Genomic DNA, 22668 nt, shown 5'->3' with positions numbered 1-22668 from the left:
ACACGTTAGACAAGTTTATAAAAGGCATTTTCAGATAAAATAGTTATTTGGAAGAAAAACCTTCAAAATGGAAACTAACAAAGTCCTTTTTGAAGAAATCATTCCTATATACACTAAATTCCAGGTCAGCAGGCAGCAACTGAATCTGCTTAGAATACACTACTCATCTGCTTCAAAATTTGTCAGTCTTTAAGACACAAATTTAACTGCTTTCAGGTTGGAGGGATCAGTGCAAAGTAAAGCTTCAGGCAGAAAACATGATAAATAAAACAAGAAATGATTCTGGTACAAAACCTTCTAAATTCACATTATGAAAACAATCTGTGCCAGATGAACTCTTCAGATACTGAGCGTTAATTCAGCCAAATTGCTTGAAATGCAGTAATTTCACAAGGAGGAGATAGAAGGTGAGGCATACAGACATCAGAATGATGGTCTAAAGCCTTCAGTGACATTTATTTGGAGGAAAAATTCTTGCAGCCTTGATCATTTTGGCACACATTTCTAAATTTAACCAACTTTGTTTATTCAAGTAGTCTCACTGGTCAGTTTTGCTTAAAGCTATACACATGCATAACACTGCTAGATTCGAACCCTTAAGTCTTTAAAAGGTAAGAAAAAACGTTTAGAGAATGACATTGTAGTCAGATTATTTAAGCCTATTAATTTGTGCAGAGTAAACATCAACACTCTAGCAAAACAATTTCACTGTTTGATTTCAGATTACCAACCCAAATGTGTTTGAAACAGTCTTCACATTCAACAATTTAGAAGCAGTAATGGCACACTCATTCAAACATTAAAGAAACTCTAAGTCATCATTAAGAATATTGCTTATAGAGTTCTTTTTTTATCATGTACCAAAAAATAAAAAAAAAAAAAGAAGAAAGAAAAAAAGAAAAAAGTCACTGCAGGTCACAACCAGAATGAAAAAAAATTAAAAACCTTAATTTATCAGGCAGCAATTCCAGCCTCTAGTTGAAACAAAAGGGTGTCATTTAAGTGTACTAAGACGCTGCACAAAAATGAGAGAAATACAGTGCTCTGCTTCACAATCTATAGGATCTTCTCTCATTCTTTTAAAGCTTCATTTTGTTCATTGGCATCATTGCCAAACTGCTGGAACCAAACAAGTAATTTCAGTTAAAAAAAATACTGTTTTATTGGTTATTATTATTATTTCTTTTTTTGACATGCATCATTTTGAATTTATAGTTAGCAGAAATGCTAGAGTGATGCTGTAAAACACAAATGAACAACGGGGCTCAAGACAACACTCAACTTTTCCCCTAAACAGAGGAGAGAGAACTACCTGAATGAAAAGCACAGAAGATAACATCAACAAAACCTTTCATAAGCTGCAAGCAATCAGTAAACATCTAAAAGGATTTGTAAATGTACCTTTTCTGGAACCTAAATTCAAGATTTGTTTACTTAATACAGAAAAGACTTCTTAACTTTTTCCTGCACTCTAATTTCCTTAATTATCTTTTATCAATGAAACAAAGCAGATTAACAATAGATATACTATGCTCTGTGATGCTGCAAAATAATTTATTGAGTTTTAAGAATAAGATCTTTGACGAAACGATGCACTTCAAGTGTCACAGCAATTTCCTCTGGGTGTTCCCCATTACTTCGTATCCTGCAATACAAGACCCTTTCTGTATAGAGAATTCTTTTAAAACAAACGCACTGGCTGCTGAGATCTGATCCTGTAAATAGTAGAAATTTCATCACTTGCTACGAGTGAAAGAGAAAACTGACATCTGAAAGGAAACAATAAATATATGACTCAACATATGACGCAGCTTAGCACAATGTTAAAATTTTCATATACTGGTCACATCTCAAAACATGGTAAACACTCAACCATATGGTTTTATCTTTTCAACAGTAATAGAGGAAAAGAAGATTGTGAATTTTCCTACAAAAACAGGAAAGCAGCAATTTTCTACTGGAAATATTTGGACTCTAAACTTTGAATGTACTAGGAACACAGTTGTCACTTTCTCTGTCTTTTCTAATGTTAGAAAGATTTTTAATTTAGCTTCCATCAAGTGGGGCTTAAAAATAACACAAAGCCTGTAGTATCAGTAACCTTTGAAAGCAAAGAAACACAATTCCAGTTAAGTAGCTGGAAAGTGAATGAATGAATCTGGGCATTAGACACACACTTTAGAGTAATAGAGTGTATGGAGGAGATTACTAAAGAACTTTGCAAAACATAGTGCTACAGTAGCAATAGGAATTAACAGTGCATCAAGAATTTAAAGTTTCCAAGTTAATACAAACTGATTCCAAGCCACAGTGAACCACAGGATAATCACTCCAAAATTAATTTTGCCGAAGCTAGTACTGGAATTTACCTGAATGCCACTAATGTGATTCGTAATGATTCCTTCTAGCCTGGCATGCCTCAGTACACATAGGTCATAGACAGCAGGCGTAATTAGTGTGCAATCAAAATGCAGCACTGTCATGTGCATTTATTTATTTTTTTTTACATTTGCAAACAATTTTTTGAAGAGCTTTAACATGTCAGAACTCAGTATCACTGCGAGAAGTGTTGTTTTTTTCTGTTGGTGGGGATTTTTTTGTTCTTAACTGTAGAAGCTGTAGATAAAAGACCTGGAGGATTACAGGTCATGGAATTAATGTTGAACAGAAAGCTGTCCAACATTGTTGTCAAAATACCTTTAAAAAGGCAGTCCATAGACATAATGTATTTTACATTCAGATATTTCCTCTCTCAAAAGCAAAGGAATCTCATAAGAAAAAAAATCAGTAGTGAAGGCCACATATTTTTGCATTTGCTGAGCTGAAATGCAAAAACAATTAAAGCATCTTGTAAAAGAAAAAAAAAGCAAACACAGAATTTCTGGAAAGTGATGATTTAGTTGATGGGGTGGTCAGCATGGAAACTGTTGGGAATGCTACAGCAGAACTGACCAAAAGTACAAGGGAACATGAATGGGAACATAGTACAGGCATCAACTAGAAAACTGTGACTTATCAACTTGTAAACAAGAAAAAGCATTTCACAGATTAAAAGTTCTAGGGAAGTAAACTTCTTTAAATTATTTTGTCAGTTCAACCCTGATTTAAAAAAGTATGGCTAGCAAAAATACATAAGCCTCAGCATATTTATAAGTCTTGATCAGAGCAGCCATGAGCACGGCTGGAAACAGACATCCTCCTGCCAAAGATGAAAGAAAAATATTCTCTTCTCTTCTTTCTCATTCCCCAATCCACAAATGTATATGTATAATTCACATGCTCCAAGAAAATCTTCACACAGCTATAGATTGAGACGTGGGGAGACTGGTGGAGGAAAACAGACAAACTCTCTTAAAATACTACGAGCCACGTCAACATTATTCTGGGCAATTTCAAGTGCCCTCTTGACTTCTTCAAAGGAATAGCCTTCTCCCATGAGTTTTGCAATTTTTGCATCCACATTTTCCGTGGAACTGTCAGAATTGTATGCTTTCCTGTGGTGTATTTCTGGTGCAGTCCTCCGAGGAAGTGGTTTAGGGGGCCTGGCTGGTGCTTGTGAACCATCTGTTTCAAATAAAGAAGATAGAAATCATTATAAAGTGGATTAAAAATTGTATTATACTGGTCAAGACTCATAAAGCACTTTGCAAAGGGAAGTTCTAAACAAACCTGAAGAGATAACTTTACTTCTATGATTCTAATTCACTGATATATTTCATTTTAAAATTTGGACAGAAGCTAGAATACTCAGGACCATCTAGAATGGAAATAATGAAGTACTATTTCAATAATATGGTAAGAACGTGCATGTTACAATATAAATTATCCAAAGCTAGAAGAAAAAGTATGACAAAACAGTGAAGATGGTGAAAATAGCCAATCACAATTTTAAAGGCTATCCGCTTTCAACCTACAGTTCAAGAACTTTTTCACAATCTGTTCAAAAATAAAAATAAAAAATTGTTCACTCATTTATTCAGTTGCGCTGAGAGGAATTCAGACAAATGTGTGAAGGAAAAAAAATCCTTCAGTTATTAGTATATCTTGCAGATCCTGTTCAGTCAATTGCAGGACATTTCATGCATAACAACTTGCAAAAATACAAACAGCTAGATTTCCAAAAGAAAAAACAAGTTTAGTTCAATTAATTTTAGTGGTGAGAACAGAATGTGATCCTTCTTCCTCAGTCCTCCTTTGAAAATCTCCCTTTACTTTTTCTTCCTTACAAAGGTTACCTTCACAGTTAATGTTGGTGCTAAGAATCATGATGTACTGATGAAAAGAGCTAATATTCAAACTTCCTAATCTTCAGAGAGTCAGAGCTTCGTGCTCAAGTAAACTTGGTGCTTTACTGAAACCTTTTTATCCTCACTGATTCCACAATAAGAAGCTTAAATACAAGCAGGCAAAGTGCAGAGAAGACTTTCAAGAGCAAAGTATTTAAAATTAAAAAAAAAAGTCTTTAATCCTTCAAAAAGGGTTTTGAAATGTTCCATCAACAGTGACTTTGATAGACAAATTAGAGAAATTTCTGACTGTGACACTTCCTGTTTACTTAGACTGACAGTAATGCCATTTTGCAGTGTTAAGTGCTCCAGAGACATTTGTTTTCTTTTTACTGATGAAAGAATTTGTTATTTCTAGTATTACTGTTACAATATGATACTTATCATAACACTTGATAGAGAGAACTGTAATTCAACAGGGTGCCTTAAGCATTTCAGATGGATGAATGCAGTTCAGTTTATTGCTCATCTATCCAAAGTATATTTTTCTCTCCATTCAGTTTCCATGCATGACAAGAGTGTTCCCAGAAATTTAACTAAATTTCTCAATTCAAAGAAGACAAGCAAATAGTACTGTTAGCAAGGTGGTGTTACTTATGTAATAAATTGATGATAGTAGTTTGATTAAGATTTAAAATAAAAAGGTTGATGTTAATTTTGTTCCAACTGCATTGCCTATTTTCTGTGTGCACAGTTATGACAACCTCTACAGGCAGTACGGACTACTTATAAGTGTTATGAAGTTTTATCCCTGAATCATCTTTAAAGATGTAAAGCATTATGTAAACACTAATGATTCTAATAAACACACAGCAAGATGGATCCTAACCTGTTATGAATGTGTGGGAGATCAATGAAACACACTGGATTGAGAAGTTAATTATAGCTCAGGAAATGTAGTTAATATCTAAAAACTAAGCTAAATCAGGAACAAGTTTAAATACCTAATTCCACCTATTTTAGAAAATACAAGACTAACAGATGAATATTCCCCATAATTAAAATAAAAATATATTATGTAAAAACAGTTTGCTTTCCTTCACAGATATTAAACTGTTCTGATAAGCAGAACATTATGTCATGAACTTATTTATTTAGGATAAAATTTCTTTACTAACATTTAATTCTGGGCTCCCTATACATAAGTCAGATTCTTCTCTGTGGACATGCATGCACTAGCTGAGGTAATTTTTGCTTTAACCAGCCTAATACAAGCTTGAAACTGAAGCTCTCTCTTATACAAAGCCTTAACTTTGCTGATGCTTCCTAAGACATTTTTTAAGCAATTGCATCATTTTGAAAGGTCATTTTTAATTCCGCCAGCAAATTTGCAATGTATGCATTTTATTCACACTCTAATGGCATCCTTCTATAGCACAGATACTTCAGCTCTTTAACTAAATTTCCATTATGAGAAACATTTCTTTCAATATCTTCACATCCATATAAAATTTGAGCTGAAGTTGGATATCACACTGGATCCTGAGCTTACAGATACTAAGCCTAAGCTTCATGTCCATCTGGATGCTGAGATAGTGGTATTTAAGCAGGACTTTCGTTTCCAACCTCCCATCCTTTGATGTTTCAGCTACCATGGATGCCTAACTAAAAATTCAAACCCATTTCCTAATTGTATAATTCAATTAACAGTTTCCACAGCCAGAAGTCTCCCCTATCACATTTCTGTAATTCAGCACTAGATTTAACCCTGAGGAAACTGACTAGTGTAAAGGCAGAGACATACTCAATTCAGTATCTAAAAAACCATGGAAAAAGTTGCAAGGCACGAAGGTTCTGTGATACCGTGGGAGGAGAATATTTGTAATGGTGCCAGCTATCTCTGTTCCTCTCTGCTGTGAAATGACCCTCGCTGCTTCTCCAGTACGTTCCATGGGCTTTCACCAACAGACAGAAAAGGACCAGGGAAACAGGCAAACAGAGATGCTGATGGGTGCCAAGGGCTTGTTGTACAAGGCCAAGGTCCTCTGTGGAGCTGTGGCATGATGTGCATAGGAACAAAGCACAACAAGGAGACATCTATGCCAAGGAAAGGGCAAAACAGGAAGAAAGCGAGAAAAAAAGAACTGCATATATTGTTTCCTCACGCTGTTAGGTACTATCTTCATATTTTGCATTAGTATAACTGATGATTTTCCTTGGGTTTCATGGAAATTCACCCTGAAATAGTCTGTGACACTCCTCCAATCACCCCCCCACACACACTTCTAAACTGAAATATTTAATTGTAATGGTATTTAAATGTGCATGCTTTAAAAAGGCCAGATGAGTGAACAGGCATATGCTACACTCAACTAGCCATTATATTCTTAACTAGCCATTTGAATCAATTTCTTACACGATAGCTAAAGTCATGTATACTAGAGGCCTAATTTTCTTCTGCCTTTCCCACACATAATTGGCTGTGCTTAGGTAAAATAACAGTCAAAAAGAAAAGCAATCTCATTTGCTGTGCTTTTACTATAATAATTTAAAAATGATGTATTTAAAATGTTTGAAAAATTATGCCTTTGGGACAGTTAGGTGCATAGCTGAGAACTATTTCCTGCGTTCCACACTAAATCTAAATACATGGCTCAATTAGAAAGAAATTGTCACTACATGTTAACGAGTCGGTTAAACATCAGGACAGCAAACTTACAGTCAAAATGAAGCACATAAGTCAAAGGACTCCTAATGCTACACTAGGGAGCCAGTGGCTAAATTATAATTAAATTTTAGAGTGAAATACATATCCATTCCAAATAGTTCAAAGAACCACCATACAAAAGGGCTGAAATTAAGAACTTCCTAAGTGAATCGATTAGACCAGAGCAAATATAAAAACTAAAGTTTTAAACAGTTACAATTTCTACAGTATATTTTTCATATTATAGCATAAGATGAATTAGTACATCTTGAAATTCATCAGTTCCACTCTATGGAAGTACTGCTGCCATAAAAACAACCTTCCAATTAAGAGTATGACATGATCTATCACATAGCTTTCATTTAATTGAAATTAAATCGAATATCTTGCTGTACGTCATACCGATTTAGAGTGATATTTACAGCAAAGGTCAAGACATTTAGATGTTTCAGAAGAGGGCTATGGGAAAAATATTTAGATAGAACAGTATTTATTGAGTGACATCAAAAAGCTCCAAGAACTTAACCAGCAAAGATCATGCAGTAATCTAGAAAAATAAAAACTATTCCACAAAAGAAGTGCAAGAAATAAATATTTTTAAAAGGTAGTCATAATTTGTGTTATAAAATAACTCCCTCAATTAATCAGGCTAATATAGTAAGGCAAATAGACCTCCTTCGTGGTGTCAAACAAGTGTTTTTCTAACAATTGGAAAAAAACAGTGTAATGTTAATAATGTGTAATGTTAATAATGGCATCCTCCCCAAAGTGCAACTGTTTACTAAAGGCATCACACACATTCTCAGATGTGCTATTCATTGGAGATTCTATACCACTCTGTATGCTTAATCTCTTCTGTACTTTAGTTAGGAAATAGATGTTCTTTCTTATTCCCCAGAAGACTGGAACTACACACTTATAAAAAAGAGAGATATAATTATTATTAAAAATGCACATTTTTTTCCACTCATTACTGCTGCAATTAAACACCCATAACTGTTAAGACTGAAAGACTGTAGAAGTAATTCATTCAATTTCTTCATGCATTAGAAAATAGTTTCCACATACAATTCACTCTATCTGCACAATGAATAGTGTTTAATGCATCAGATAATCAGTTTCGTTTTCCTTTGTGGTACCTTCTCCATACTACAAAATGATGCAGTGGGACAATTCTCCCCATTCTCCACATACACAACTAAAGAAAATAAAATGTGTTTACCAATTGGTGAAAATACTTCAGAATACAAGTAATGCCTGTATTATTTTAATATATTTAAATTAATTTCAATATATATCCTTTATGTAGTATTTATATACTCTGAAAACTGTAAGTACAATATTAATAGCAGAAGAATTGACTCTACTGTACCTATTTTGCTGCAAGATTGACTTTGAATTGGTTTTGATTCTTGCGATAAAAAGTATTTTAAAATTTTCTTAGAACCTCAGACAGGCAAACAAGCAAAAAAGATCAGAAACTAATAATACTACAGAAAGGGAAACTATTTTTTGAAGAAGGAATAAAACAAAGCTGGGAGAAGCTTATGGTCCCTGAATAACTTTTGATCTCCTGTGTACTCTGCCTAAAAGACAGAACTATTCTCCTTGCTTTTCTCAAAAAATGAGGAACAATAGAAATCACATTAGGATTCTACACAGGAAAAACTGGTACCATAATATCTATATGGCCCCAAAGAAACAGATAGTCATTTTTACCTATGTCTTTTAGAATCTTAATTGCTATTATCCATTGATGATTTTGTGTTCTTGTAAAGCAATATTTCCACTACCAGTTGTCTTATTTGACGTCATAGATTAAAGTTATCTTTTTCATGAAGTTGTGACTTTCTACAGGAACAGTTTTCTACCTTACCTGAAGAGGGAGGAAGCTGATCATAGTCTTGAGATGTCCTATTTGTTTTGATATTTTCTCCAGTTACTCTACGAACAGGTGGCAAGGGAACATGACCAGCTATCGGATCAAAATGAGGATCTGTAATAAAGCAATAAAGCTGCTTAGAATAATTACAACTATTATTTGGTGAAGAGGAAGTGCTGATACACAGAACCTAATCTTCAGAGAGCTTCTTTTAAAAAAAAAAAACCAACAAAAAACCAAAAAACCAACAACCCAGAAATAAACAAAAAAACCACCATGAATCCAAACAGAAGTGTTCCCCAAAGTGAAAGTGTAAACATCCAAATTCAGCTCTTGTATGAAAGACATGTACCTGTGTCTTGAGAATACCAAAACAGGAGCAAAAGTGGTCTACTTTGCACTACTGGTCTTCTGGACATTCATGATGCCCCTTTCAATTACTCAGCCCTGACACTCAGATGACGTTGGCTGATAACCTATAGAAGCTGCAAGGCCTGAAAAAGCAAAAAGTATCCCTGCTAGCCAGTTTGGTTAGAGCTGAGTTAGCACTTCAATGCTTTGCAGTCTAAGACTGCAGGTCAGATTTCTTACTCGTACAGTCCCAGTTACTGGGTGAACATTATAGGAACTGCTAAAAGCTGTGAGGAGTTCTGTCTCCTGATTAGAGGAACAGAATTTAAAAAATCGGAGAAATGTATAAGCCTGGCTCACTGTGCCCACCTTTAAAGCACTTCTATTTATTAATTTATTCATTTATTTGTTAAATATTGTGAAGGCATCTGAACAAGCTTTTAACATCATCCTGGACCTGGTTTCTGCTCTTAACTCAAATGTGTACAACCTTTTCTTATTGTTGATAATGAGATTAGTATTCTATTCTCACGGGCTCAGAAAAACAGCTAGGATATCACTCTGAAGATGTACATGGAAATCAATCCTCAAAAAATGCATCATAAATCATTTGCAGTAGTTTATTTGGCACAATGCAAAGTGTGAAATCCGTCAGTATGACTTTAGAAATACCATAGGAATTAAAAAGGAATTTAAAGAGACCATTTCACAAATGCATGTGTGCTCAAGTAGATGTGCACACTTACAAGACTAGTTAGAAGTGCTGTTATAGGACTATGTTCATTATGTAAATATGAACATTATCCAGATTTGTAATTAAAGGGTAAATTTTTTTTTTTCTTTTTTGACATTGTCAGTGATGCTTCTTCAGATTATTTGGAAATAATATTTTAAAACTGCATGTATCTGGGAACTACAGACAGATCAACAAAGCTTGCACGCTTCTGGGGGTAAGGGAGGACTTTCTTTTATTATTTTATTAGAACTGAATGGTTCAGACTGTATTTCTGCCTCAGATTACACAATTGAAGCACCCATTCAGACTGAAGTGCTAAAGATTACATTATTTTTATTTTGAAGTGTTGAAGGTAATTTAGTTCCTGCTTCTATATTTGTAATCAACCTTTATATCCCGCAGTGCGCTTAATCTTTTTACCTGGATGCATGCAGAAGCTGAGTTCCACAATATCAAGCATACAAAGTTTTGGCAAATTACTCAATGCTCAGATTTCAACTGATGGTAATTTATATATATAAAATTTGTGTGTATATATATATATATATACACACAAATTATATATATATAAATTATATATATATATATGTATATATATATATATATATATATATATACACATACATACACATATACATATATACATATTCTTGGAACAGATAAACATAGACACCAGTATACAATCAAATACTCATCAACTCAAAGTTACGAATTGTAAACGTAAGTTCCACAACTTTTATTAGCAAAATACTAAAAATGAGATAGTAAATTGTGGAAAAAGCTAGGTGAAATTTTGACTACAGCAGCAATTCTAACAAAACAGGGCATTCCTTTCTCTTGTTTTCTAGTTTTTCCCCAAAGTAACAACTTGGAAAAAAAAAACCCACAAATTATTAATGAACTATAAAAAACAATTGAATTGACAGAAGGATACATACTAATATCCCAGATCAGAACAGAAAACTTGGTACTTTGGAAGCAACAATTCCTATGAGAAAAGCGCTGTTTACAAAATGTTTTGTCTCATATAAAAATATTGACTTTATCTTACTACTTTCTGATAATGAAAAGTTGAGTTGTCTTATGTACTTTTTCAACTCCACCATTCAAAAACAGTTAAAAAAAAAACAAAGCAAAATTATTTCTCATATTTATGTACTATTGAGTTGTAGACAAAACAGTCTTCTGAAGCCTAATGACTATTTTACTGGATAACAGTTTCATTTCTGGAACAAATAAAATAAAATATATTGTTTCTTCTTATGTTCATACCAGGATGAAGGAACAGTTCATGTCCTGAAGGAGGTCGACTTCCTGAGCCAGATGGTTTTGTGTGCTCAGTGATGCTGTGCCTAGCAGGTGGTGGTGGTGGTGGTAGTGAAGGAGGCGAGCTATCAAATGCATCTTCACCTGCATTTAAGAAAGACTTATTAGATGAACAAAACTTCATAAAGCATCATAGAATATTTTAAAATTGATTTATCTCTTGCTGCTGTGGTCCTTACTACTGGGGTCTGTGTAGCAGTTCAGAGACTGCAATAATGACTTTGTTAGCCTGACTCTTACTATGCACAGACCTCTTCTAAAATTGGATGATGACACACAGAGTACAGTGTAGCAATGATACAATTGAGTTTGTTGATGAAGGTGGGTGTGATGGTCAAGCTCAGTCCCAGCATATAGGCGGAGTGGTTCTTTAATATTATTGACCTCAAAATGTTAAGCTCATTGGCACAAGACTAAGTCTGGAGTGGGAAAGATAGCTTTTTGCGACTGTATGCAGCAGTGAATTTTGAACTGCCCTTGGACACTATGAAAAGCAATACAAATAAACTTACTGATGTAACCCAATTAAGTTTTATTTGGCTTAAATACCATCACTTTGTAATTCATCTTTTTTATATGAAAATAGAAATGGAATTATTTAAGCAACAATCAGAAACCCTCCACGCATTAAATTGCAATAATTCAAGTAAGTTTTTAATCTATTTTACACAAAACAGTTTTGTTTTTCTTTGTAGCCTGAATCCAGATTTAGTTTATCTATTCATCTGTCTTGCATGAGGGCTTACAGACAGACACCACACTGGCAAGTATTGATGTACAGCTGTAATTTTTAAGCCCATAGTTTGTTTGGTACTCTTAAAAAACTCAACATTTGCTGTCTTTCAGTAAACATGGCATTTGGTTAATCTAGGTTACATAAACCATTAAATGTTATCAGTAAACAGTCTGCAACCTAAAGGGGGCACCAGAAGATCATAATCGGAGGGTGTCCTGTTGAGCAAAGAGCTGTGTTTTGGGTTGTCTCTGGTAGGAGGCCGTGCAGGTGGCAAAGGTACCGGAACAGTAGGTGCATCATAGACATCTCCTGAATGACACAATTACAAGAAGTGAATGTTTTCTTGCTGTACCCCTGGAATAGCACAGAAGTACGTTTTCTTGTGAAAAGGTGAAAAATTCAAACATACCTAACTCTGGATGTTTTGATTTCTTCACATCAGATGTAGCACAATGTGTTCCATTTGTTACTCCAGCACATTGACCATTCTCACAAACCCTGAAGGCAGACATTAAAAAGGAAGTAATTAATCAGTTAACCAAGTATTAATTCCCAGAATTACAAAGTGCATAAGCCAGCAGTCCACTACACACAATCAAATGAAAGATGATAAACTGCATCAATTCTAAATCTTATAGTCTTTATACTGAGTTTACGTACTAGATAGCTCTCATTAAAACTCCTTTGAAGAATTATACTGATTTCGTGATGGTATTCTGACATGGTTTAAGTAAGTTACTCAGGGTATAGGAAGAATTATATAAAAAATCGGTAATGTTAAATATAGTCCTCACTTCAGAAATCATATCATTGGTTTATTTACACATTTAAATCAAACACTCGGTTCTGTTTTCTCCTTTCCAACTGTTAAACTTCTACAAGCTAAAATACTAAGAGGGCAAAAGGGAATTTTGGTATTACGTAGAATTATTTTGCTATATATGTAGAATTATCTACACAGGGATATAATTAAAAAAAACCCACCAACATAAAACAAACTGTAACACCACAGAAAATAACAAATTTCAAGTAAAATCTTAGCTAATTATTTAAAATGAAAAGCAATCAAGTGAAAGCAGTTCTGAAAACATCTATTTCTGTATAGAAAATCAAGTCTCTTTGATAATCATACTAGAATTTTCCTTTAAAAAAAAAGTGTATTAATCTCTGAAAATTAAATAGCAGTATCAAGTATGAATATTCACTTAGAATTAATGAAGCGAAGTACAAAGAAATTTATAATCTTAACAGAAAAAAATAATCTATTGCAGATTATTTTTCAGTAAAAATGATAACTCTAAGATCATGGAGAAATAGCATCAAAGAAAAGCCTTTCATAATATTAAATATTGTTTAAATAAATGTCAAAGAATTGGAAAATGATTCCTGCCATTAGAGCTAAAGATCCTGCACATTCAGAAAGAATTGGAAAGTTTCTCTAGAAAAAGACCATCATTTTAATTTTTAAATCAGAATTGTTTAACAACTACAACTACATACTATGTATCATTATTATCAAACGTTGACAAATCTGCTAGAGCTATATACAGTCATAATTTCACACTTGGGATTTTACCAATACTGTCAACATTAGAAGAACCATCTCCTTTGGCCATACAGAAAGGAGGGATGAATAAAGATCTGTAATCGCTTAAAATATATAAGCAGGAAAGAGGAAGTAAAACTGTGTTTGTCATCCCGAGAGTTACAACTCTCGGGAGGAACAAGGAATAATGAAAAAATGGAAGAGTAATTGCAAGCCTTTAAAATACAATCAAAAAACAATAAAAAGAAACTAATGGTAAGAAGTATTTTGTTATGAATTAATTTCCTCAAGCAGGTGGTAGAGAAAGTGCTGCTTGAATCTTAAAAATTAGATTGGTTCAGTCTCTCAAATGCAGTGGATGCAACACTTCCTTTGACTCATCATCATATATACTAAATAATTAAGAGTCTTTTCCACATCAGGATGAGTCCATTCTGCGTTTCAATAAATTAATCAACATTAGCAGGTAAGATAACCTAACATGGCACCACTTAAAAAGTCTTCCTGAAGAGTGCAGTAATCAGTTTATAAATCATCCTAAAATACCTTTTCACACTGACAGTAGACAGCAACAAAAGAATAGCAGCAAATTAGTACTAGTATGTAAGCCCTCTGTCTTCCTCTTTTCAGAAAAAGCATTGCTATGAAAAGATAGTGTGACTAACATATCACTTTTCTAATACTAGTCTAGTTACACTAATGCTGAAATTTTCTTTCCATTTTTTAATTGCTGAACTTGCCTATACGTAGGAGGAGATCAGCTATAACAAACCAGACAGTTAACAAACTTGCCAGAAAATAAGACTGTGAATCATCTCTTTTTATTAATCTTATACGACTTTTAGAATTGACAGATCTTCTAGCAAAACAGCAAGAAATCTTAGAAGTGATATAATTTTAAAATAAGATGGAAGAATTGTTTGTAAATTTCAAAAAATCTGAAATAAATTCTGTGGGCTCTTCTGTTTACTGAAATCACTAAGTATTATCCAAAAGCTGAGGATGCCACACTTAAGAAAAAGAGGTAAAAAAAGGTGCCACTGAAAGGTGCTAAACATTTATGACAATTAAGTAAAAAAATAATGCTTTTGCTGAATAATACTTAAAAATTGTTATATATCCTATGGGATTTTATAAAACATGTAGATGAAAAGGCTTATTTCCCCCTCCCCAATTCCTAATTCTATAAATTAGAGTCAACTAGAATTAAGATTGCCCAATAGGGCATTTAAGTGCTCATGGTCATAAAGCTAAGACAACTGTGTATCATTCACATCCATTCAGTGAAGGTCATATCACCGCTTAAACAGTTCTGTTATTCATGCTATAATTGCTTGACTGAAGAGGTCTAAAAAATTTAATTGGCTTGTTTTGCAATGAGAGATACGTTGAACTTTATTGATAGTGGGTTCTTGACATATTATGATAGAGAGAGAAAAAAAGGCAGTACGTCACTGTATTCTTTAACAGTGGAAAAGCCTGAACTTTGTAAATCAATAATTGGTTTTAATATCATAATTTTGACCTACAGGATGAGTAAGGAATTGGCCCCCTTTTCTCCCAAAACTTATTCTCTTAATTCCAGACATTAAGATTTTCTTCATGATTCAAAGACCAAGAAGTTCACCATGAATGACACAGCCTTCAGACATCACATTCTTTGGCTCAGAATCTCCTTGTTATAATCTATTAAATCATAAGTGTGACATTTTGGAGTTAATACTCTAGAATAAGTTTAAAGCAAAAGATTCTTATTCCATTTGAGTAAAAAAGTTCTTTTTCCTGAGAGTCAGTATTCAAAAAACAACAAATATCATACCACAGAGATATAGTACAGTGAACTTCCCAGGAATATGATTGTGGTGGTGGTCAAATGAAACAGAAGAATAACATAAGCTTGAAAGATAAAACATTTTAGACATTACTCAACCATCACTATAAACGTTTAAGACAATTATATTTTGGAAAATATAGACTTTGGCGGGTTAAGTTCTTTCAAGATTGCTAAAATGACCTTACCGAGGAACAGGCTTTATATTATGACAATGAGGTGGTTGTGAGCTGAGTATTATAGAGTGTGAAGAAGGAACTTTGTATTCATCATCATCTTCTGTATGATCCCTTGATTTATCAGATAGAGAATTTGCTGAGGAAACAGGGCATCTATGGAGATGAGAAAGATCAGTTCTGTTTTAAGTGTTACATAATTGTCCTCCGTACAACACAGAAGATATTTATCTTTAGCATAAACATCCTTAATACAAGCCACCTATATGTATCGTTAAAAAAAAAACACACCATGTCAAACAAGCTCAAAGGTTACCAGCTTTTCTGTCAGTGATAAACAGGCAATGGGCCTTTTAAGAGTTGAACAGCTACTTTAAGCAAGTATAACATAACAGAGAATTGCAAAGAAGTAGAGAACTAAATATGCACTTAGAAAGTTTAAGCTGTTTGCACTTATCAAAAGAACTAAACAGAAGTTCAGGGCAAATAGTATTTAGCAGTAAGGCAGTGGACATTCACAATTTCCACATTGTTCCAGCCATTACATTACCGAACTCCCAGGTAGGTTTATTTGTGGGTTAAAAAAAAAAAGTTCCATATGGAGAATAGTGCTGGATATTCATTTTATTTTAGAGCTAAAGATCAAGTCCTTTCGTTTTGTGTTATAAACAAAATAATAGGCAAAAAATTCATTTTAGTGAGCACCATCTAGGGGAAGAGACTTCGTTAGGTATTAACAAGGCCAACATACCTTTCAGTCTTTATGAGATAGGTTTTTTTTTTTCTTTCTTTTTTATGTCTAAGTGGCAATCAATATCATTTTCTTTTACATATCTAGCCCCTCTGCTTATAGCAATTCTACTGATAGATTAAAATCAATAAGAAACTCACAAGCCATTTGAAACACAGAAGCTTACATTAAGGGCTTAATTTAACTCATGTTTAATCAAACATAAAAACCATAAACAGACACTTGATTTTTAAACTAGCTGAACACTGTGTGTCTTCAAAGATAATTTGGATATTAAATTACATAATAACTAGTACCTTCATTCTTTATATAGAAAAAAACAAAATCAATAGCTGCAGAACTTCAAAGGAAGATGTGCAATGCATTCACAGACATTTTGATTTGTGCCCCTGTGCTGAACTAGATGCCACATTACAAGACACATCTACTAATATATCACTTAGGGAAGTTTTTAAGTACCATAGGAAAAAATGAGACAGGATTGGTCATAATTTCTTTTCTGATGGTCTAATTAGTTCAATTTAATCATAAAGGCAAGAACTGAAGTGACAAGTCAGGCTCATTCCCTCATTTTTTTTCCAGCACAAGCAGCATCTGACACACACACTTCTTCACACAGGAAAATCTTATGCCTTTCACAACTTATTTTAGACAACATTAAATAACTTAAGAAGATCTGAGTACTCTGTGAACAATAGTGAATAAATAACTGCTGTAAGCACCAATCAAGTACTAAATAACAAATAAGGCCTGAAGAAAAAGAACAGAGAAAGTAGGAGGCAGATGTGTCATTTCTGTGTTAACTCCCTAGTTTCTCCTAGCCTCTCAGACCCTGTTTCCTTTAATCAGTAATACACTTATGACTTCATCAACAAATTCATGGAAGACAGGAACTCTTTTTTTTTTTTTTTTTTTTTTGCAAATACATTCTAGCTAAAGTGAAAATACATTCTAGCTAAAGTGAAAATACATTCTAGCTAGAAAGTGAAAGATTTATAACACTGAACTGCAAACTATAAATTGCAGTATTCAACCACCTTCTGTAGAGGGAGCAAAAGGTCTTTTGTAAATACAGCAGTGCAGTATGAAATGCTTTTTCCATCTTTGATCTCCCAAGTTCAACAGACAACAGGTTTGTGTCACTTTAATATGGACAGACAAAGCAAATCAAAATGTCACAGGACAATGAGAAGTCTGTATTGTGCTCAGACAGTTCAAAGACCCACTAAGAATAACTTCTCTAACTTCTGTGGATGTGCAACCATTCCCACATGGCAATCCAGAATGTTCTGAAGAAACTATATGAAATATATAAGCCTGCGAATTCTAAAAATAATCACAAATTGAATTGATGTCAATGTTGCATCTACAGCAGAAATGTCCAACACCAAACAATACAGAAGCCAGCATGATGGTGATGTTTGAAGCCCATTTCCAAGGCTACTAATGGGAAACAAACAAACAGAAAAAAGCAAACAATCCTGTCTGAAAGCACTACTTGAAATTGGTTATAAGAAAGATTTGAATTGCTGATTAGCTGTTTAATTAGTTTTTGTTTTGTTTTGTTTTGTTTTAAAGGAAAGGAAATCTACAAGGTAAAAACTGAGAGCCTGGCCATCACCTGAAGTACAGCACTGTAATAGCTAGTCTTACCAGCTTCCAGACAGAAGCAGTTCTTAGACAGGAAGGCAGGGAGATTCATTTACTGATAGTTTAAAAGATATGTAAATATAGGATATTCAAGGAATACAAGAAATAAAGTTTTCCTTTCTCTACCTAGTTCAGAAAGCCTCTGTTTTCTGTCTTATATATTCAGTAGACACAATAACCTAATTTATTTTATAACAAAGCTATGACTTCATTCCACAAATATAAGTATGTTTACGCTAAAATCAAATTCCAACAATATTGTGCTGCAGAGAAATCATTACTGGTTTGGAATTTTTAAAGACCTAGGTTCGACATCTCCAAGTACAGCGTAGCCTTAGACAAGTCCTTTATCTAGTAAAGTCTCTTTCATGCTGTCCTTAATGTAAGGAAAATATTTGCTGGGCTATATATTATGTGATTAATACCTTAAGGCCCTTAAGATCTATAAATGGGTTTATGGGTACTAACATAACACTAATATACTCTTCATTAGATTCCTAAAATTGTCGCAGTTTTATTAGCTTCTCACAAATCACAATTGTCTCACAATTGTCCTAAATAAATAACATTGCTCTTCCAATTTGAAATCCATTTGTAATAGTTGACTCAAAGTCTCTTTTGTATTGTTCTTTTAGAGGTATATCTGCTTTTCTCCATTATTACTTATATTTCTTCTTGATCTAATTGTTTCATTAAATCTCAATTGTTCTACTATAAGATTACCATTCTACACAAATTAGTAAGATAAGCAGGCAAATATTTTACAGATTTTTGTTACTAAACAGATGAATATGCTACTATAAGCTAAGATTGAAACATGCAGGCAGGTGAAGTTTTCTACAATTACACTTTAGAAAGTATAATTATAATTTAGAAAGCTTGCATACACAGAAATACGTAATTGACCAGCACAGTGTATTGTTTTATTCTCTGGTTTCTTTTCTCTATTCCCTAAATGGAAATACTTTAAAATTGAAATTCAGAATTACATTCTGATAAGCAATAACTTTTTCTTTTCTGATTCGTTAAACAGTAGGCTAGATGCCAATCTTTCTTATTCTGTTCAACATCAATGGCCAAAGTAAAACAGGGAAGACAGAGAATTTGATTTTGTCAAGTCACTTCAAGTCCAGCTCAGTTGCAGACTAGCAGAACTTCAGGGAATCTGACAACACTTTTTTAAAAGTACTTCATGGAAAGACTCTCCTGTCATTTACTGGCAAACTGATTCACAAAACTTAGCTATGATGAATATGCAGTCCTCGTATTTCACTACGATAAGGACTGTGCTTTTGAAATGAATGTCTTTAATCTCTCCACTTACCATACTTTGATTTGCACTGTTTCAGATTAAACAAAACAATAAGACACTCCAAGCATGCTGCTAATATGTTCTGATTGCTGAAGACTGTTCCAATTCATGGGACAAGACTACAGCTATTTTAACTGCTGACCCACAACATGTACAGTATAGACATCAGGCTCTTAATATCAACTCTTCTCTTGTCCCGACCGTATGCAAAGAAAAATTTGATAGCTTAATAACTTGCTTTTGAGCACACAAACTTGGATTCAACAAAATAGATGCTAAGTTATACAAATCACAGGATTAAGTCAATGTTTATCAGATGCTTCTAGAAAACTACTATACTGCCCTTAAAACCTAAACATATGTAAAAGCTTGCCCTCACTCATAGGAGAATATACAATTTTCCATTTATCACAGGGTAAGAATGAATGTAAGAACTATCTGAGTAGATGCTGCAACCAAACCCACTGATTTGTCAAGCTTGCAAGGCTAAGTCCTGCATAATATCTTTTCCCAGGTATTTGGAAACTCTTGTGTCAGCAGTGCTCCTTCTAAAAGCACCACAGCAGACTGATTTCAAGGAAGCCACGACTTCCAAGCCTTTCAGCTTTCCTTTAATGGAATAATGACTTCACATTCAAAGTCAGCTAGTGAGCATGAAAGAGATATCAGGAGGAGAAATACCTTTCTGTGTACTTTTCCTCAACCACCTCAAAGCAACTACTTATTTCTAACATATGTATAGAATATAAAGGGTACTTGAAATTGAATGTTTCATACATACTCAAAAAAAGAGTAATATTACAGCACATAGCACTGCTAAGACCAATTTTCACTGATGTAGCAAAATAGGATCTACTCACAGGAATAAGAACAAAAATGTTTTACCATGAAAATTTGTAAGTTCAAAGGAAGAGTCGTTTTATATCTTTGACCTAAAAGTTTTACTTTATTTGTTGAGAAGAAAATAGCAATTTGATCCAAACTGCAAAAGATAATCTGATATAATTACATAAGTTAAATAGAAGAATAACTGTTTTCTCAAGTAGAGAATGCAGCTGAGTAGAAAATAAGAATTAGATGCATAGTTAACATGTGTCCAAAGTTCATTACTGAAGTATGGATAATAATAATAAATGTAACAAAATAAAAATAAATTAGCAATGTTTCCAGGGGGAAAAAAAGACAATATTGATATTAAAATATGCAATTCAGTTAAAAAAAAAAAAGAAAAATTTATATTTGTCAAGTCACATTCAGCAAAAATTGATCAAATAAATTATGCAAGGATGTCGGAATTGAGGAATTGTGAAGCTCTAACTAAGCACTGTTTTGCCTTATCATTATTTAGACTAAGGCATTTCTTACCTGGTCAATCTATCTTGCAGTTAAACCTTAGAAACTAAAGACTTACAAAAATAACTAGGAAAAAATGCCTTAGAGCTGTATAAAACAAACTAGCTCTCAAAGCAAAACTCTGCAGAGATTAGAGAGACGGGAAAAATGAGAAGCTTGCACTAGATTGATTGTGCTAACGCAGCTAGGAAAAATATGAGTATTTTGAACCAAATACAGTTGAACATATTTATGAAGGCTTAATGCAGTCAATTTAATAGGAGAAAAAAATACTTTGTGAAAACATACTGAGGCATTTCCAACGAATGCTGTATAATGCTGTAGGATGTATTCGTAAAAATCTCTGCAAAAAATGAGATTTTCATGAAACAATGTGGATTTTTTTGTTTTTTTCTCCTTTACTATAAAAAAATAAAAAGCTTCCCTTTTTAAAAATTCAGTAATTTACTTTGGAACACTAAAGTATGTAGCTTGTCCGTCACATTCAATCAATAGGAGGTGGAACACCACAGGATCTACATGTATCGTGGAAGATGCAGCCATTCCAAGGAGATTAATCTAAGCAGTAGACCAATTAACCACAGCTGATTACACAGCAACATCTCTTAATCCTCAATCTTAATGGAAGACAGAGTACTTTTCAACTACTGGTACTCTGTGAAGAAAGTCCAGAAAAAATGTCTAGGTTAGAGACCGAGTGCATGGGCACATACACGAACAAATTATGCCCTTTATGCCTAGCATTGTCCCTAGAACCTCTCATCTCTTGCAATAAATAGCTTTGATCATACTTCTTCAGTAGTGGTAGAACCAAAAATGGAATGGGCATCTGCTTCCACAGACAAATACCTAGGAGCATATGTAATATGTTCAATTGAATACTAGAATTTTTTCTACTTAATAAAAAAGATTTACATTTCCTTTGTAAAAACACACTAAACAATCATGGAAAACATATCAATAGATATCAGTTATTTTTTTCTTTTTTTCTGTTTTCCATTTAGCAGCACAGAATCAGTGTGATTATCTGACATCAATTAACCAATTTCCTTTAAAGTTAACTTACTTTATACTAGGGATGGAGGAGGCAGCTGGAAGAGGAGGTGAAAGCCGTGGAGGGACATCATATTCTTCATTTATCAGGTGACCATTAGAAAATACCTAAAAATCAAGTAAAAGTTACAATGAGTCTCCTCCCTTTTATCACCACAGATGTTCCTCAACCAGATACTACAAATCTGACTTTGAGAAGCCTACATGTTAAAACTTTCCTAATAGTTCATGCGACAGACCTATACTCTTAAGTGACTCTTTTCATATGAACTTTAGCTCACCATATTTGGAGGTTGTAGAACACACTATCATTAAATTTTACCAAGAGGAATTTTCATGTCACAGTTACTAGATGGACTGCTCGGTTACAGCTGAGCCACTTGGGGAAAATTAAGATTTCAAGATTGCAAACTGATGAAAGCAGCAGAGATGGAGTACAGATGGAAAACAAAAGGAACAGCATGCTAAATGCTATTTTTTAAACCTCTGTGGTGCTGTACCCAACCGAATGTAGAACTGTCTTCCGGATTCTCTGGCCTTAACCAAGGGCAAAAAGATTGCATTATGATTGATAAATGAATCTGGGATGAAAATTCGTGAAATGTTACCCTTGTGAATGTTCATACATCCTCAAATGGTAATTCAGAGTTGTCAGTTACTCCGTTTAACCAAATGGCTTAGAACTATTAACTGAACACGACATTTCAAACAGCATTTGGTTAAAGAAATACCTATATAACTCCTCTAGAATACAATTGCTCTTCCACACTGAGTAGTTATTCTGAGAAGTATTCATTCCATCTGCTTCAATAATGTGCCCAACTGCAATTGAAATGTTTTACAGATATTTGAATGTACTATTCAAGATATAAACTTTTGAAAGCAGATGAAAATCTGTAACATTTTAAACTACAGTCTAGTTCTTAAGTAAAATTTTGGTCTTTACCTAAATTTTGTGAAGGAACATTCTTAGATATATATAATGCCATGAACAACTTCTGCCCTTTTCATCACACAGAGAAATGCTTTATA

The 22668-nt window shown here is 33.7% G+C and overlaps 1 protein-coding gene across 5 annotated transcripts in view; it reads right to left on the bottom strand.

The window, feature by feature from the left end:
* Positions 1–920: 920 nt before the first annotated feature.
* The window catches only part of CBLB (Cbl proto-oncogene B), a 122924-nt gene continuing 101176 nt past the window's right edge, over positions 921–22668 (bottom strand). For 2 of the 5 annotated variants that reach the window (XM_065741973.1, XM_065741969.1), the window contains exons 13-19: positions 21650–21744; positions 15530–15673; positions 12374–12462; positions 12142–12273; positions 11175–11312; positions 8810–8929; positions 921–3564 (exon numbers count right to left, since the gene is read on the bottom strand). In XM_065741973.1, coding sequence (XP_065598045.1) covers positions 3302–3564; positions 8810–8929; positions 11175–11312; positions 12142–12273; positions 12374–12462; positions 15530–15673; positions 21650–21744 — 981 coding nt within the window. In that variant the 3' untranslated portion in view covers positions 921–3301. Of the gene's footprint in view, positions 3565–8809; positions 8930–11174; positions 11313–12141; positions 12274–12373; positions 12463–15529; positions 15698–21649; positions 21745–22668 lie in introns of all 5 variants that reach the window. The other 3 variants (XM_065741972.1, XM_065741970.1, XM_065741971.1) reach the window with 3 other exon arrangements.

The sequence above is a fragment of the Cyrtonyx montezumae genome, unplaced genomic scaffold (genome assembly GCF_038088225.1).
Source record: "Cyrtonyx montezumae isolate F1298 unplaced genomic scaffold, pur_monq_1.0 scaffold_3, whole genome shotgun sequence".
NCBI classification, from domain to species: domain Eukaryota; kingdom Metazoa; phylum Chordata; class Aves; order Galliformes; family Odontophoridae; genus Cyrtonyx; species Cyrtonyx montezumae.
The sequence above is the reverse complement of the archived record's forward strand: the minus strand, read 5'-3'. Positions and strand labels throughout refer to the sequence as shown.